At 32.8% G+C, this 18,274-nt stretch overlaps 1 protein-coding gene across 2 annotated transcripts; it reads right to left on the bottom strand.

The window, feature by feature from the left end:
• Positions 1-857: 857 nt before the first annotated feature.
• On the bottom strand, positions 858-13,848 carry LOC114388002 (phospholipase D zeta 1-like). Of its 2 annotated transcripts, XM_028348322.1 has the most exons (20): positions 13,387-13,848; positions 12,661-12,762; positions 12,387-12,511; positions 12,152-12,293; positions 11,141-11,311; positions 10,837-11,010; positions 10,149-10,391; positions 9,894-10,010; positions 8,696-8,835; positions 8,417-8,566; positions 7,086-7,242; positions 6,454-6,987; positions 5,975-6,085; positions 5,542-5,688; positions 5,256-5,453; positions 5,080-5,181; positions 4,149-4,280; positions 4,003-4,068; positions 1,330-1,391; positions 858-1,234 (listed from the first exon to the last, which is right to left on the bottom strand). In XM_028348322.1, the coding sequence occupies exons 1-20, from the start codon at positions 13,636-13,638 to the stop codon at positions 988-990; spliced, it is 3,372 nt and encodes a 1,123-aa protein (XP_028204123.1). In that variant the 5' UTR covers positions 13,639-13,848; the 3' UTR covers positions 858-987. The 2 variants fall into 2 exon arrangements, with proteins under 2 accessions (XP_028204123.1, XP_028204124.1); XM_028348323.1 differs by lacking the exon at positions 13,387-13,848 and having other exon boundaries at positions 12,387-12,486; positions 12,661-12,765.
• Positions 13,849-18,274: the final 4,426 nt, after the last annotated feature.

The raw sequence follows: 18,274 nt of genomic DNA, 5'->3' as shown, positions 1-18,274 counted from the left end.
AACTGTTTCTATTAAAAATTGCTAACCGAAGAGTTAACCAAAAAGAACTGCACACGGGATAAGCATCAGAAAGTGCAAGATAGCCTTTCTAAACCACTGTGACCAAGACTTTAATATTCATAAATCACAATCTCTACTATAAAATCATTATTTTGATAAATAAAATATATTTAACTTTTGACATTCGTAGTATAAGAAACGTATTCTAACATAAATCATTGTAAAAATGAGAAGCAAAATTAAAATAATGTGGTGCTTTTGTAATTAAAAGTGAAAATAAAATAAAAAATATTTTCTGAGTAAATGACATTTGATATACCTGGTCCATGGTGCATTTGACATACTTTATCTTTTTACTCAATAAATGGCCCTTAAAAACTAATCGGATGTGACATATATAAAGATATTTTTTTATCTTTTTACTCAATAATATGCAGTCAAATCATTTTTAAAAGTGAAAATAAAAAATTATTTTTTTTCAAAATAAATGGCCCTTAAAAACAGATCAAACCAGTTTAGATCAGTTCAGATCAATTCAAAGCAGTTTGGACCGGTTCAAAGGACAGTTCAGAGAAGTTTAATTGGAACCGCCTCAAACAATTTGATTCAGTATGCCCGAATTGTAAATGCAAGTTGGAACAATTCGCCACAGATTAATTTGGTTCGAATTGAACAACCCTAGTGGGGGAAAAGAAAAATATCTGATAACAAATATCGGCGTTATATTATTGAACTGATTTTTTTTCCTATAAAAATTAAACTGATGTTCTTTTTACAGTGAGCAGTTACAGATACATTCTTTATACAAGAACATCGTGATTATACCCTGTCTGCCCCCCCCCCCCCCCCCCCCCCCCCACCCCCCCTTTTCTTTTTCTCACTTGCAGAATTGTAATAAAAAGGAATTCTGCAAGTATTACATTACAAATTCCCTGTAAAAATTGAAAAAGAAAAAACCCAAGATGTGTTATATACTCGCAGACATCCTCAATGGAAAACTTGAGTGGCGTAGTATTCGCTTTCATTAAAAGCGGGTCTTAGACTTTCCTGACACATGAACTCCAAGGGAAAGGAGACGAGATGACCCTTCAATGATGCTAATCTCTCCAAGGGATCGGTGTTCTTAATGCCTCCATCATGATAGGACTCTAATTTTTCTGGGGCTATTCCTAAATCAATGGTTGTGTGACCAATTCTTTCTTTCCAAAACGCCACACTTTGTCTGAAAGAAAATCTGCAGAAACATAAGGTTTAAAATAGATGTTAGTGCAAGACAATGGGGAAGTTTCACCAAAAGATGTAAGATGGGCGATAATTATTACAACATACCTGGTATGTATCAGATCATTAGGTACGCAAGAAAAGACATCCTGGTAAATTGTAGTATTTGTCTGTAAAACGTATCCAAGGACAATAATCAGTATTATTATTATTATTATTATTGAAGTCTCATTTCATGTTCAGTTATTCAGAAACAGCATAAGATCTAGGGTATTCAATCACCTAGAAAATATTTGGAAACATAAACAGAAAGAAAAGATGATCTATCTGAATCATTTACATGACTAACCGCTTAAAACGTAGAACATCCAATCATAAATCTCTTGTACAACTAAATAGTAATGCGACCTAAATAAGTCCCAAGGTGATTGAGCTAAAGTGTAATCTGACAACAATGTCAGACTCCTGAAGCAAGCATTGCCCCCTAAAAGGGCTTTGGGAGAGAATGGGTAACTGTAAAATTTCCATGCCATCAAGTTCAAGCACATACTATCGACCTGGGTCTTTTAGCAGATCAGAGATGTCATTTCCAATTGTCTTTCATTCCCCACACTAAGGACTGACAGTTAGATTTGTTGGAAAATCATTAGCAAGTTAATTTAGATCTTAAGTCTGTCCTTTTAATGATTTCGACAAGAATTTTTCTCAATTTCCCTTTACTTTTAACTTAGAAGACTATCCTCCATTTGATCCAACTCTCCTTAGTCCTTCAACTTACAAGGGCTTCTATCAGTCTACTCATGCAGAGAAACAACTTAAGGGTCTACCATATTTTCTTCAATTGCTTCCTCTATTTTTACTATATGCTTTATTACTTAATCCTATCATGTCTTGTATGTCCACAAGCCACTAACCCATAACAGCCTCCTCATCTCTTCAACACTGAGCTTATGCTCTTGAGGACATTTTACCACCCGACATTTAATGCCAGATAGCATTCTCACAGTGGGAAAATTTTCTTCGCAAGATATTTCTATCACAAATAACATCAGTGGACTCTGACATTTCTCCATTTTACCTCACCTAACTTGAATTACAACTCCCTCAATATCTTTATTTGCCTGTATAATACATTCAAAATACTCCAAACTAGTAACTTGGAATAGTAAGATCCTCAATTTTTAAGTCTAAGCTAGTTGTCAGTGTGCGCCTTTTTACTTTTCAAATGCTCCATTCCACTTCTATTTAATCAAAAACCATGTGCTTCCCAAGCTTTTCTCAACAACTCTAGTTTACATTTATTCCCCTCTCTTGACTTTCCCATTAGCATTATACATCTGCAGAAAGCATGTTTGTTGAATTGGCTCTTTGATATGCTTAGCAAGCACATCCAAAACTAAGGTAAAAAGATAAGACAAAGTAGACTTTCGATGTGATCTAGGCAATTTTAAGTGACCCCAACACTAGCTGTAACCCTATCATACAAACACTTTTGTTCTCTAGAGCCTTCCATAAGACTTCTCTTGGCACCCTACCATACACCTCTCCCACGTCAAAACATTAGTAGATCTTTCTGTTTCCTTCAGTGCCTCTCCATCAATCTTCATAAATATTGCTTCCATTGTTAATCTGGCTATAGCATAGAACAAAAGTGGTTCTTTGAAATGTGAGTTTCTTGTCTTAAAATCCATTTAGCTACCATTTCTCATAATTTCATGGTATGACGGTATGGCTCATGAGTTTAATCCTTAGGAAGAACAACAAAAGCGGGGGGTGACCCTGCAAAAATATTTTCAATTTTGGAACTAATCACTCAAATGATAATGAGTAGTGAAGTGATTAGTATTTCCTAAACAATGAATATTTTACAAGGAATTCGTTTCCTGAAACTTCTCTAATCTTCCCTGCCCCTTTTTCAAAACGATTCACTGCACTGCCTTGCACTAATGAACACATACCTTTTGCCGATAAATCAGTAATTGAGAGGGCAGAAAATATATTTGAACATTTTCTAATACAATCTATGAAAATACAAATTAGAAGACTAGATGATATCCTCCTAAAATAACAAAAATGTTTTAGAAAAGGTTAAATTGCAAATACCCATGTTAATGTTAACCTTAAATTTTTCCTGAATTGCTACCTCAAGTCTTAATTTTTTGTGGTTTACTCATTCAAACTTTTAACATTTGACAATATACAATTTTTTCTTTGTAGTTACATTATTTTTTTTTCCAAACATATCATTGTATTTATTTCATATTTTCCTAACCAAATACTTTCTAGCATTAAGAAATTCGAAGTGAAGTTGTACGAGACTGTGTTGTATGAGACTTAAAATTTTAGAAATGGTTTTCAGTTACTAAAAGTGTAAAGTTGAAGTGGGAAAATTGCCAAAGCAAAAACATCAGGGGCAATTTGCCAAAAGTTGAAGTAGGTAATTTACTACTTGGCCAAAATAACAAAAATGAAACGAAAAGAAACCTCAAAAAAAACACATACAAATTGAAAAGGCAAATCTGTATCACAGCTACAATCAACTCTGGTCTTCAATCCTAAACTTGATGGAAGGGCAATGATATAATCAAAAGGGCAAAGGCCACTTTTAAAAGATAATTATTTATGTAAAAATTAATTTTAGAAGAATGAATTTCACGAATCAAAATGTTCATGTAAAAGTAATTTTATAAGAATATATCCCTTAAAAGTTAAAACACCATTTATTCATATAAAAACAGGTCAAAATAGCAATGAATATTAACATTCTATTTTCTTAATTACCTTTGCTGTTGCCATCCAAATATCCCTGTAAGTAGATTCAACAACTGGGTCCATTATTTGATTGACCTAAGGAAAATATATTAAATTAGCCATTACAAATCAGGCACATGAAACAACTACTCACTAAAGAATGAAAAGTCACTAACCTCTCCTATAGGGAGACCCAAGTGTTCAGACCATAATGACAATCGGAGGGTCAAGGAAAACTTTCCTGCTTTCCAAGGCTTTCCATCCATATAAGAACCAATAAACTCTCTGTCTTCTAAAACTATACCAATCTGAAATCCATATGTGGGATGATAAAAGGAACAGAAAGGGGTACAGTAATTATGCATTAATAAATTACTTTAAAAAGTCAAATATAAGTTAAAAAACTACAGCAAATAGTAATTAACAGACCAATCTATGTATTCAATACACAATTTTAAAAGTGAGAAAAAGGGTGTTGGCAATAAGATATACCTGTCAGTTGAAATTATTCTTTCATTAGTTAATATTTTATTTTAAGGTGTTCCCTCAAATTTGTGAGCATCACATTTATGTCAAACTGATGATATGAAGAAGGAAATTCAAAGTTTATCAACATCGAGGATTAAATTTGCAGTCTAAAATTTTCCAATAAAATATACAGACAAGAAAAGCTAACTAGATATCAGTTGGATTAGGAAATAGTACATTCATGTATCATATGATAAAATGCACTTGGTGTTCGAGGGAATTAGTAATCAGGAAGTTGCACTCAATTAATATAAGTCAAGGAAAATAGTCTCCACTAAGTCTACTAAGAGTCTACGTATATGAATGCTATGTATAATCTCTAATTCTTTATGTACACAAGCACGCTCTTGAACAAGAAAGCAGTCCCGTTCTCAATTCTCTCTAAAACATTTTATTCTATCTTTCTCCTCTCCCCCTCTAAATTCAACAATATCAACTAACTTGTTTCTGTAACATAAAAATTAGCATTGATGAAAATTAATTCAATGAAGATTCATAAAATGAGATAGAGAATGTAGTAATCTAAACCCCTAATCAAACTCGTGCAGCATATGAGCAGAAAAGGGTATGGAACTGTACCTCAGAATCTCTGGAGCCAAGTAAGCTCCTATCATTAATATTAGCAGATCCAATCAAAGTAATACAATCATCAACAATCATGATTTTACTGTGAACATACACCTGCAAAAAGTGCATATCATTAAGCTGACTGAAACTACCTCTGTATATGACCATAGACAGATGCGAAAGAATACCTGGCTGGTTGCCACAGGGCCACCATTAGAGAGTCTACCGTAAGACCTTAGGCCATAAAAAGAGATGTAGTCATGTATTTTAGAACCAAGAAGTTCATAAAGATTATGCAAGATAGAATTCTGCCCCCGGCAAATGGTTCGATACTGCCAATGCATTATGGCCCTCACGGATGCTGCACCGCTATCATCAAGACCACCCTAGATAACTGAGAAATCAGTCTAACATTCATGCAAAAGCAATATTTACAGTGTTGAAACAGAATAAAAGAATAAAATTAATCGGAACCTGGAAGCCAGGCAGGAGAGGTATGACAACTATAACCCTGAAAGATTTTTTGTCATTGTAAGCTCGCATAATCCGTCGATATAAAGCTTCTAACACACGATTCCGTATCATCTCATCTCCAGAAAGACCCGAGATAAAAAATTGATTCTGGAATATGCTCCCAGAGATGAAATGGAACAGTCAGAAAAAGGTCCAGAACAGATTAAGGATGTGACAAGTATCATTTTAGTTACTTTAGACAATAACTACATGGTATCTCAGGTAATAAGTATCCATGCTCTTTCATACTTAATTTCAATCTATTAGCAGGCTTTTTAAATGGATTTATTATTATAACAATGTAAAACCACTTTTGGTATAATCATCTGCAAAACCATCAATCTTCAAAAAGTTGTAATTCAACAGAGATATACGGAGGAAGTTTATTTAATACCTCAATGTAGATGAAGTATTCAGCTTTCTCAATAAGAGAGCAATAGGCATTGTGGATGCTCTCTTCAGTTTGACTTGTTCCAGCAGACCATTGACTTACGCTCCTAATAACCTATCAATTTGGTTATTTTAATGAGAGAAAATACAACAACCTATGTTGAAAAATTGGCAGCATAAAAGTGACGAGAACAAAAGAAATAAGATAATGTAATGCACTGTCGTGGAATTTAATAATTCCAGCAAGATAAAATATCACTAATTTCACATGGATTTTAGTCTTTATGTTTTAAAAAAATGGATCAAAGCCAGGGGTTACCAAAAAATATCAGGCTTCTCTCAATAACTAATATTTAACGACAAAAATAGCATTATTACATTTTAACGAACCTTTGATGAGATGAACATATAAAAGGTATATGACAGAAAAAATCGTACAGGTCAATGACAATTATATTTAAGTAGGTCATGAGAGCAACACACTTGGCAACGACAGGAAGCAAGAGGACCAACTTGTCCTGATTCTTCAGCAAAACCTCCTTGGTCACCCCGTTCTTGTGTTTCCCACCATTCTGGATTTGTACTTTGTAAATCAATATGAGCCACTCTATCAAGAGACATTTTCTCACGATCATGCTCAGAATCTAGATCATCTACAAAGCCCTTCATTGGTGTATCTGGGCCAACTGCTACAATTTTGGCCTTCCGGAACGAGAATGGAAGACCACTGCTGATCCTTCTTGGCTTGTCAAGCTGATGTGAAAAGGAGATTACCCCATTCAATTTTTGGTCTCCTTCATGAGTATCCAACCCATCAGACTCCTGAGGCAAAAGTAGAGGAATATCTTGGTCTTGGGAAGATGAGGAAAATGAATCTTCTCTCTTGAGAACTCTATGATTGTCAATGTTCCTACTTGCAATCTGTATCTCTCTGCTTCTTCCCAAGTAATGTGGAATAACCATATGATGCTGAGGCATAAGTAATGGAATTGCTTGCTCATATGGAGCTTTGTTCCTCTGATGTTAATAAAAAAAATATTATTTCCTATTTTGGGAATATAGGAATAGGACCAGAATGCTTCAAGACTTCAATGCAACTGCAAAATAAGACTAACCTTGGCATAATTCCATCGCTGAACAAAGTGCCTAGCAATGTCACGGCAAGGTGGTCCCCAAAGGGCACAATGAACATCATGCCAAGGCATACGAGGATATTTTTCACGTTCTAATTCATCTTTCATTGTATCTTCCCATGAATTAGGTTCAGATTCTCTGTCAAAATTGAAAATGAATATATTACTAACGTTCAGCAGGAAAGAGCTGTCTATGATTAATTAATGATGAATGACATCTTAACACATTCAAAGTGCAAGCTTGCCAATTGTTTTCTTTGGAATTTCATAGATATTTATTGTAGCATATCATATCTATGTGTAAAATGTTAGGACCAATCTTAGGAACTAATATAGAATTGTATACCTGTATAATTAGGATCAAATCATTGTAATTAATACTAACACTAATGTATATAGAGATCATATGTCGACTGTCTACATACACTATTTTATCCCTAATCAGATTGTTCTTGGGATTCTTAAGTGTTTTCCATGTCAAATATTGCCTCTGCTAGAATAAAACTGAAAAGTGAATTAAATGAAGCATTGAGGTTAATTTGAATACAAATGGGAAATGCACTATATGAAACATCAACAATATTATTTCAGCACCTACACACATACATATAAACAACTACCACTTTTGGGGGGAAAATCATATCAAACTCCTGTCTCTTCCTCTCTTTTTGACCAAAAAATTGCTAGGTGTAAAGATAAGCATAAGATTTTGGGTGTAGAGGAACATTTTCCATGAGACATATATGTTCAATTTTAATAACTGAAATCTTTAGAACTATAAATTTTTCAGAATTACTTATAAAAAAAACATGTCTAAATAAAAATTATAAAACAAGATTGGAAAGAAACAACTTAGTTCAAAAAAGCTTTTTCTTTCTGGTTTCTGATTTTGCTCCTTAACAATGCTTGGTTGGAGGGGAGGAGAAATGAGGGGTCAAAATCCATCCCTCCCAATTGTGTCTCCCTTCCAATATAAGAGGGATATGGGGCGGAGGGGAAATAATTTATAAGTCTTGGACTGTGTATAGACTAAATTGTCCTAAGATTTTATTTTCCATCCTCTACCCTAGTAAACCAAATCAGGAGACCCTCCCCTCCCCTCCTTTAAACCAAAAAAATGCATAATATAAGCAAACATTTTCTTACTACTCTCTAACAACAGATTTTGAGCTACTACTGGCACATATACACTCTTCTATTATTTCTCCAAACAATAGAAGTGTGTATAACAGTCTTTCATCAATTTCACAGCATGGCCAAACAAACTCCTACAAAGCATCTTTGTGATTTTATTTTCTATTCACAAAAATTACCTTGGGTTATAATAGTCTTTTCCAGGCCAGATTAGAGGAGGGAAATCTCCCACTTTATGCTCAGATGTGTCATAACGACCAAAGCATAAATCCAGTCCACCAATAAAGCAAATATGATTATCAATAATGACTAGTTTTTCATGATGCGACCTGTGTATAATAATCACAAACAAATAAGAAACCACAAAAGTGAAGTATAATTGATAATGTTTGATAAAAAAAACATAAGTTTGTTATAAAACCATAAGACTAAATGCAAAGTTTTGGGTAATTGCATACCACAGGTAAACACCAGTAGAAAAGTGGTCAGGATAGCGTAATACCCTCACATTCTCATGAATGCTAAGAAGCTTTTTCTTGCTATAAACACTGTTTATTTTCAAAGCAAGAGCCACCTCTTTGTAGAGAAGAATGTAAATCTGCATTAAAAAATTCATGTAAATCTGCATTAAAAAGTCATGTAAATCTTGACACTTACATGGAAATAAAGCAATTGGAACATGCATTGTCCCAGTGGCATACATCACAGCTGAGTACCTTTGTAACTACTTGATTATCATAAGGACTGTACTGATCAGCTATTAAGTAATAAAATAATTCAATTAATCTACTCTCCATTATGATATCAAAAACATTTATGGAAAACTACAGTTCTATATAGTATGTACCTTCAACCAAGAAAGGGGAGATCAATAACAGAATTTTGTTGATCCATCTTCACAAATGTCAAAGTTTGTACTATGCTATGCAATTCAAAGAATCCAACAAACCGTCATCCCTCCCTACCTAATTACGCAAAATCCATGGATTTTGGCAAGCATATGGTACAAAGTAAAAGCATGGACACTGTGACACAGCAAACTTTTTTACAAGTTTCAATACATAGCTTAAATGGATTTGAAACCTTTGTTGAAGCATCCATGCTTCATGCACTTTGCAATGACTCAAAGTTTAGAAAAGAAAAAAAAATGTTGAAACAAGGTGTGCATACAGAAAACTGGGAGAAGCAAAATACACCAAAAATTTAACTTGTTGTACCTAAAGTGAAATTTAGGCCAATGTCCAAGGGTGAAGACAAAATATTCACTTTGTAAGATTACAAGGGGCAGTCACTCAATGTTCAAACCCTCATGCCACACACACATGCACAAACATATCTACAGGTCCACATCCATTTGCTTCAGCCAAACCAGGGTTCAAGTCAGGTCACATATTGGGCAACACCCCAAACTAAACACAATACACTTTGCAATGAAAAACAAATTCAGGAACAGACAACAAGTAGTCGTCTGGTAAAAGACACAACATTAATACATTAGAAAGCAAATGCAGATAAGATGACTGAAAGCCATCATCATACTAAAATCCTTGGAATGGTTGTAATTATCTCTTTAAACAACTCAAAAACAAAAGTAATTAAAAAAATGAGTCTCTTAAAATGGCAAAGCGTTGTGTAAGAGCTCATATTAAAGGTTACCTGAACCCCTTGCTTAGCTTTTGCTTCCAACAAATTATCAAGCCTTGACGAAGCATGAGTGTGGAAAGGTCGCCGTAGGTACAGTTCTGGGCACAGCCACCACCCACAGATAAATATCTGCATGAATCTCTCAATCATTGAACAGAAACTTGAAAATAATCATTATTCTCTCTCGCTCACTATCTATCTATCTATAGGTGTGCATGTATGTATGTCATGAGTGAGCTTGAATGTTATGGCACTGGAAAAACAAACCTCTGATTTTGCAGCCTCAATTGAAGAAGCAATGGCCTCAAATGCTGCTCGTCCATCAATGAACCACTGGGCTTGACTTCCATCTTCGACTAGGCCTCTTGGAGGAGCAAATGAACCATAACGGTGAGGATGACACCAGCCTTCAGGAGGCCTGAGTCCAGCATCATTGATTGCAGCAACCCAATCTTTAACTTTACTACTACTTTTCACTCTAATTCTGATGCTCCGGATTCCACAAGTCACCTATAATACTCAGTTAAGTGTTACAATTTAAAAAGGCATCTTTCTCTGTATAGTATCATCATACATCTAATAACAACCACAAATGGCTAGTAATTACATAAGAATAAAACTCAATTCGGTCCTTGAAAGAATTTTGGAACATCAATTTGGTCTTCAAAAGATTATTTACATCAATTTGGTCCTCAAAAGAAAGCTTTTAAATTCCAAAAGTTACTAATTACAGGGATCAAATTGATATCATTGACCAAATATTATAATTTGAGCATCAATTTGATGTCACTGATCTTTCAAAGACCGAATTGATGTTCTGAAAAATTTTGAAGGACCAAATTGAGGATTTAATCAAGATATGATATAAAACCAACAGAAAGACCATATGAATTGGTGTTATTTTAAAGCACATTACTACGAAGCAACAATGGAGAAAAAAGAGCACCCATCTCACCTTGAATGAATGGCGTAAAGGATTTCGTTCCTTCATCTCACTCGCCAGTGATAATCGACCATCCCCATTCCCATCTGAGGCAGGCAGTACATCAAAAACAATGATATCCAGAGGCTGTGTATCGAAAGGATCTGCCAGCAATGCCAAGAATCCAGGTTTCAGTACAGCCCATACCTGCACATATAAAGACAGGAAAGTTCTAATAGAAAGTTCAACAAAATATAATAAAAGTTACCAAAAAAGGATTGAACAACACCAAGATAAGTGAAGCATATTAACCAACTTCAAAAGCAGGATTCTATACCTTTTGCCAATTGTCATTACAGCAACTAAAACAGTCAGACAAACAACACTTTCTGGAATCATCATCCTTCTGGATTTTGGGTAGATGCTTCACCATCACATATTCTTCCTTCAGCTTAGGACCATATTCAGGTGAAAAAGATAACTTTGATACCTCCAAAAACTTGCAAACCTAGAACATAAAATTTCTTATAGTAAAAACAAGCGTTTAGTGACCATAAAATAAAAAAACCACAGTTTCAACTAGAAATCAAATGGAGAAGATCAAACATCCAACAAAACAGCTAATAAAGAAAACATAAATAGGCATGCATGGACTTCAACTGAAAATAAAATGTTTTACAAATGTGGTAGCCAAAAAAAGTGGCAACAATTTGTTAAACTTCAAGCCTAACAGAACCAATAGGCAGCCCAGTGCACAAGCTCCCACCATTGTGGGGTCTTGGAAGGTCTTATACATGCAACCTTAGCCCTAAGAATGGAGAGGCTATTTCCAGACTAGAACCACAACAAGAACCATGTCAGCCTTATTTGAAACAGATTCATGATGTTAGCCTTCCCTGCCAAATCTGGTAATCAGATGCATGGATTTCACATGCAAAGGTGCAGTGTCTTGGCAAACTTGCATGATTGATATTTATCAATAACACTAATATCCCAGAGCGAGTTTTGATGCAATAGTAAGTCACTAGCTTGCAATCTAGTACTAATTAATTCTACTCATGAGGAGTTTGGGTGTGTACATTTGACCCACGCCACCCTCACTATGGTGAAATCATCATGCATCTAGCTTCCTTTTAATGAAACTAATATCCAAAATCAAGTTATTACATTGCCAGTGTAGTAAAGAAACACAACTACACTTTTACTTAATAAATAACCCTACCCATACCATCAAAATATAACATTCTATGTATATCAGAAATATCTGACACATGAACTGACAATGAATCGATGAATGTTTTCTATAACATGATAAACATATTTTTAAAAGCTCGTGCACAAAGCATACCTCATGAGAGTTCACAATACTGATATTTCCCAGAAAGTGATTCAGATATCCTTGCATTGCTCTCTTTGCCCTGTCTGCAATAGAATGCTGTCTTCCCAAGGCTGGCCGTATAATTGGCAGAGCAGCACTAGATGGAACATCTCTGCACAAAAAATCAACTTATAGGATATTAAGACCACAGAGTAACATGTTGCAATCATTGAGTGCGCCACAGAAGTTGCACATTGGGGATCACCTGTCCTTGGCACTTTCATGAGTTTCTTCAGTATGCAACGGGACAGTTTCATCATCACCTTCATCGTCATCTTGCACCATAGCAGTGTGTTCTCCAATTCCTAGATTTTGAAGCCATTCTTTAACCTTTAATATAATGTTTCAGTGAACATTACATCAAAATCCAAACTTAGCTAGATAGAAATGATATCACCAAAAAATAATATAATAAATGCACAAAATCCATTCATATATAAGGCAATCAACCAAAAATCAATATAAACAACATTGCTCACCTGCTCTTGCTTCTCGTGGATTTCCTCAATAAAGGCACGTTTCTTTAGCGAGAAATGCAAAATAAATACTTGATGGGCTTTCTTTGTTAGCTCCCACTTGAACTGGAATGCAAAGGAGACATATAAGTACCCTCCTGTAGGAAGGAAGACTAAAAGAAATAAATACTCAACAACCAATGTTGTTCTCCCATCCAACCATCCAAGCCACAGGCCCACAGCGAAACAGGCAAGGCCAATACACGTATAAAAATATTATTCACACCACAATTTATTTGTTGTTGTTCAAGAAAAGAATTCTTACACACACTTCAACTCTAAACAACTACAAAGCTGGTGAACGCCAAAAGTGAATGCGCAAAAGCAGAAACTTTTGTTTGGGGAAACTAAAATTAAAAGGAAAAGTCAAAAGCTAACTAAGTTGAAGTCTTTTGTAGAATACAAACAAACTGCGGAAACGTTGCATCATGCAGTTCTGGCGTCTTCAAATTAAACCTTCTACGATAAATTCGCCAAATACATACGTAAGTACGTACAAATATACGCACACATAAAAACGCAGCGTATAAAGAAGCAATCGGATTCAAATATGGGATGATTAGGATCCATTTCCTCTGGATTTCCCTCGCTTTTTGTTCACACAATTGGCTTCAGTGGTTGCGATCAGAAAATTTTCTTTTTTTTTTTGTTGAGAATTCCAAATTTACGAAGAGAGAGATGGCACGTTACCTGTTTGTACTGAACCTGAATTGTGTAAGAGAGTTGCATGGGGCTGATGTCGCTGGCGTCGGGGCGGGAGACGGAGACTATGGAGGCTTTCGGCAATTCCTCGAAAATCCGATTGGCCTCGGCGCCGCTGTGCCGGAACGACGGGACCGAGGACATCTCCTCGGCCGCCGCGGCTGGCGGAGACGACGGCGGAGACGATTTCATTTGGACGTAGCGGGAGCCGCCGCCGGACATTAACTGCTCCGTCGCCATTGGAATTGAATCGTCGTCGGCAATAGAGAACTATGCGGAAATCGAATGCGACAAGGAAGAGGTGATGCAACGACGTCGTTGGTGGTTTCGGATCCAAAATCAGAATTCAGAGAGAGAGAATAGAAGAGAAGAGAACGCTAGTTTTCGTGAGAAGAGGAAAATAATACGGAATAAGAGTTTAACTGTGAACAAGGCCAAACGAGTCCGCAAGTTTGATTTCTTCTTCACTCGCCTTCTAGTGCTTACCATTTTCTTTTTTAAGAAAATTATTATTTGTATATATAATACATTTAACTACTAGTCATAAAAAAATAATTAAAATACGCTATTATTCTTAAATATATTTTTATCCCTAATCCATATTCGATTATTGTATTTTCTTTTTAACAAATTTTTGTTTTGCGATAAATCTCTAATAAAATAATAATTTTATTTTTTGTCATGTGTATTTATTTTTGTTCGTGATAAATTAATAAAGTTTATATTTGTTCTATGATAAATATTTTTCATTTTTTATTAATTGAAACTAAAATAAAAATTTTTAACTTATTAGAAAGCATATTCAAAATATATTAATTTATTAGAGATTAAAAAAAATACCAATAACAAAAAATAAAAATATTTTTTATTAGAAACTCAACACAAAGTATAAATAAATAAATAAATAATCAAATATTTACTAAAAATAAAAATATATTTAAGCCATAAAAATATGATGATGCAATGTTATCTATATCTCATTATATTATTCTAAAAATAAAAATGTCCAATTATTCATCCTCGTGTTGATTTTCAATGTAATTCAGACTCACTTTTTTTACTCTATTTATGTCTATTGGTGTTGAAGTTACACAAGTTTAGACTCTCTTACAAAATTCAGGCAGTGATTCGAATTATGGAAGATCTCTTGTTATCGTAAATCTTATCTTCTTAATTAACAAATTTTTATATAACAACACATTTCTTCACTCATAAGTTGAGGTTCTGAGAGACATTTTGAAAGTGAGTTTGGTATTTGGTGATTAGTCGGTTTAGATCATTGGTAACTTTAAGATTCACATAGTTCAATCTAAAAATGAGAAGATACACAATTCTTCAATCTTAAAAAAAAAGATAAATAAGACTTAAAAGACTGAATAAAAAAGACATATAACATATAGTTTGACCTAAAATTTAAAGAATAATGATTCAATAAAAAAAATGATAAAATTTAGATGTAACTCTTATAATATTTTTAGTATTACTTTTTAAATAAAATTTAGATGAAACTCACAAAGAAAATTTGCTGAATATCGGTTATTAAGGTTGTAATCCAATAATTGTATCAAAATCATCTAAAAGATTGTATCCATGTTTCATAAAAAAGAATGTATTTTTTAAAATTATGGTGATTTAGAGGGAGACTATTATTTTTATGTTGTTTGGATACAATCTAGAAGTTTTGAAAAGGTGTAGAAATAGTTAAGCTGTGGTTTTAGGAGTGCTAATATGTGTTTTAACTGTAGAATAGTTGTTTGATTTAGCGTTCACTGATTTGAATGGTAGGTAGTTGATAGGTCAGAAGACGGCTAAAATGAAAGAGTGTTGCAAATTGGACCTCTTGCCTCTATGATGGCGCATTAATTGGGATTAAGTACGTTCTTTTGTTTGTAGTGTTGAATGGTGGAGCATTTGACCAAAACACCAATACTTTACTTCAACAAAATATTTGCCCATCTTGTGCCATTTATCATCAAGAGTTACCAAACACTTGGCGCAAATTTAATTTAGTAGTATGAACAAGGCATCAAAGAAAAAACAAATACAACATTAAATTATTAAAATATATTTTTGTCTTCATCAAAATATTCAAAATTCTTCCTCAAAAATTTATAGTATATTTATTGTGTTCACAAAATTAAAATATATCTATTTTTTTATTCGAAGTAAGATTTGGAAATCCAAACTTATGTACATTATTTTTTATATCGATCATATACATAAGTATGTAAAAAAAGTATAAAAATATCATATATATATATATATATATATATAACTAATATAAAAAAATCATTATTATTTATTTAAATTTATTTAAATCTATGTCTGAGTTTAAAAAATAACACATTTCAATTTTATAATAATAAATTCTAAATATATTTTTATTTATGAGAAAAAATATATTTTATTCACATTAAATTTACTAGCAAGATTTGGTGTTATTTCATAAATACAATATTTTTATGTTATTTTCAATGAAAACACAAGTGTACTAGTTCATCCATGAAATATAATACTAATATCTCATCCAATCTAGATAAATAATATTTCTTGTATTTTTATTATAATTAACGTATAAGAAAAAATATATATCTATAATTATCATTTTAATTTTTTAATATAATATTAATTATTTTAGCACGATGGAATAGTAAATATTTTTTTCCAGAAAATAATAGTAACTCTAAAAATGATAGTCTATAATACTTTAAATCAACGACATTTCTTTTTGGACAAGTAATTTTCCCTCTTTCGTTGCACACGTACTTTTCCATTCTCCATGCCTTCATCAACCAGACAGGAAAACGGTCCTATTAAATTGATCTCCACGGATCCAAACTCCAATGGTCATCTTTCTTCAAGATCGTTACATCCTTTTCACAAAATGTCGTTATGATTAAGGAATTAAAAGAATAAATTTTTTTATTAAAATGCATAAATTCTATTATTTATAAAAAAAATTATGTTTTTCTAACATTTTTATAATAAATATTTTCTTTTTTTTAATTAGTTTCTTAAACAATATTCTAATGATTAGGATTGTTAGTTTAATTATTTAGCAGGTCTCTAAATTATTTATAAGCTGATGAATCTAACTAGCTATAAACTATAAACGTATCAGATTTTTCTTAAACAAAAATCTTAAATAATTCAGTGACAAACAGATTAATTTAACCAATAAAAATGTTATATGACAAAATTGTTAAACATTACGAATTCGTATTAGAAAAAAAACTGTCATCAAAGTCATCATAACTGATTTCTGTCTAGTATCCTTATCTCTTTTTTATTTTTTTTAAATTATTATTTAACCAATAATATTAACACAAGTTAGAAAAAAATTTCATAATACGCATACATAAATAATACTAACTCAATAGACAATTGTTTGCAATATTTTAAATCAATGAGGCATGGACAAGTAAATTGTCCGATTTGCACATGTACATCCCCCTTCTACATAGTTCATCAACCTGACAAGAAAAGCAGTACTAATAAATTGATGTCCTTGGATCCATACTACAAAGAAGAAAAGAACATCTTTCTTGTTACCAAAAAAAACAGAACATCTTTCTTGATCATCATTACACCCTTTTCAGTTTTCACAAATTGTGTGACCATCATCAATCGTTTTAATGGCATGTCGATATGTGCAACAAATAGAGGAATTTAAGCTTAAGTTCTTGAATAAGTTAAAATTCCTATGATGGGTAACATATTTTTCATCATTCTTATAAAACATTTTTTTTTTTGTTTTAGATCTTTGTTTTTATTTTGTAGCTCTTTTATTCTTACAAGTCTGAAATATATCACTTTTAATCTAAGTCAATAATTTCACTAATTTAGTACTAACTCGCTATAATATGTTACAGAATAGCACTGTGTACTGTGTAGGCAGATATTTAAGGAGACGTGAAAGGTAATATTAATATACATGGTTTTCCTGTCGATTAAAGTATAAATGTATAATAATGAGAAAGTTACACATCTTATTTAAAATATATGTCAAATTTTGCAGGCAGAGATATATATGTTGAAGGGGGGCACTTGGCACTTCTCTTCATGATATGGTATCGGTGTTTATGAATGACAATGTTGTCGAATTTCTCTTAACTTTTCAAAAATGTTAATGGTATATATGTATCTTCTAGAACTTTAAGGTTTCTTTGTTTAAAACATTAACAAATTGATATCGCATATGACATTATACGTATATTTTTTTTGTATTTTTACTTTTTTATTTTTATTTTTCCATATTTACGTATTTTGAAATTATGAAATACATCTCCAAAATCAAAGAGGATGACAGAGTTATCCAATTTTTTTTTCAAAAAATAATTTTCAAAAGTCTACAATTATTATTTATTTAAAAGATACTTTCACCATAACATTTAGCTATTAAGTGAAGAGATATGTAAACTAACTTTAATTTAGAAGAATTAAACGATCCGTAAGTAAAAGATACATAGACCCTTAAAAGATACTCAAAATAGCAAGTTGCATAATCTATGAAGTGTTTATATTAATTATTTTATAATTGAGTCCTATTATTATTTAGTTTTAAGTTTAATTCTTGTAGCTCCATTAAATTCTTGTTTGAATGACTTTTTCAAGGAAATTTGGCAAACAATCCTAGCTAGACACTTAGACATTTCGGCAGTTATATTGAGAAAAGAAATAAGATGGGTTGAGGGTTTGATGTTAGATTAAGACGAATCCATCATGAGACAAAAACCAATGAGTATTGTGAGAGTAAGAAATAGAATGAGCATATATAGCCATGAGTGTGTAGTGTGAGAGTGGAATTATAATTCATCTGTCATCGTTGGAAACTAGGTGAATGTGTTGAATGTTGATCTGCGAAGATGATACTCAA

This window comes from Glycine soja, chromosome 15 (genome assembly GCF_004193775.1).
Source record: "Glycine soja cultivar W05 chromosome 15, ASM419377v2, whole genome shotgun sequence".
Lineage (NCBI taxonomy): Eukaryota > Viridiplantae > Streptophyta > Magnoliopsida > Fabales > Fabaceae > Glycine > Glycine soja.
Note: the sequence above shows the minus strand (reverse complement) of the source record. Positions and strands in the feature narration are given on the sequence as shown.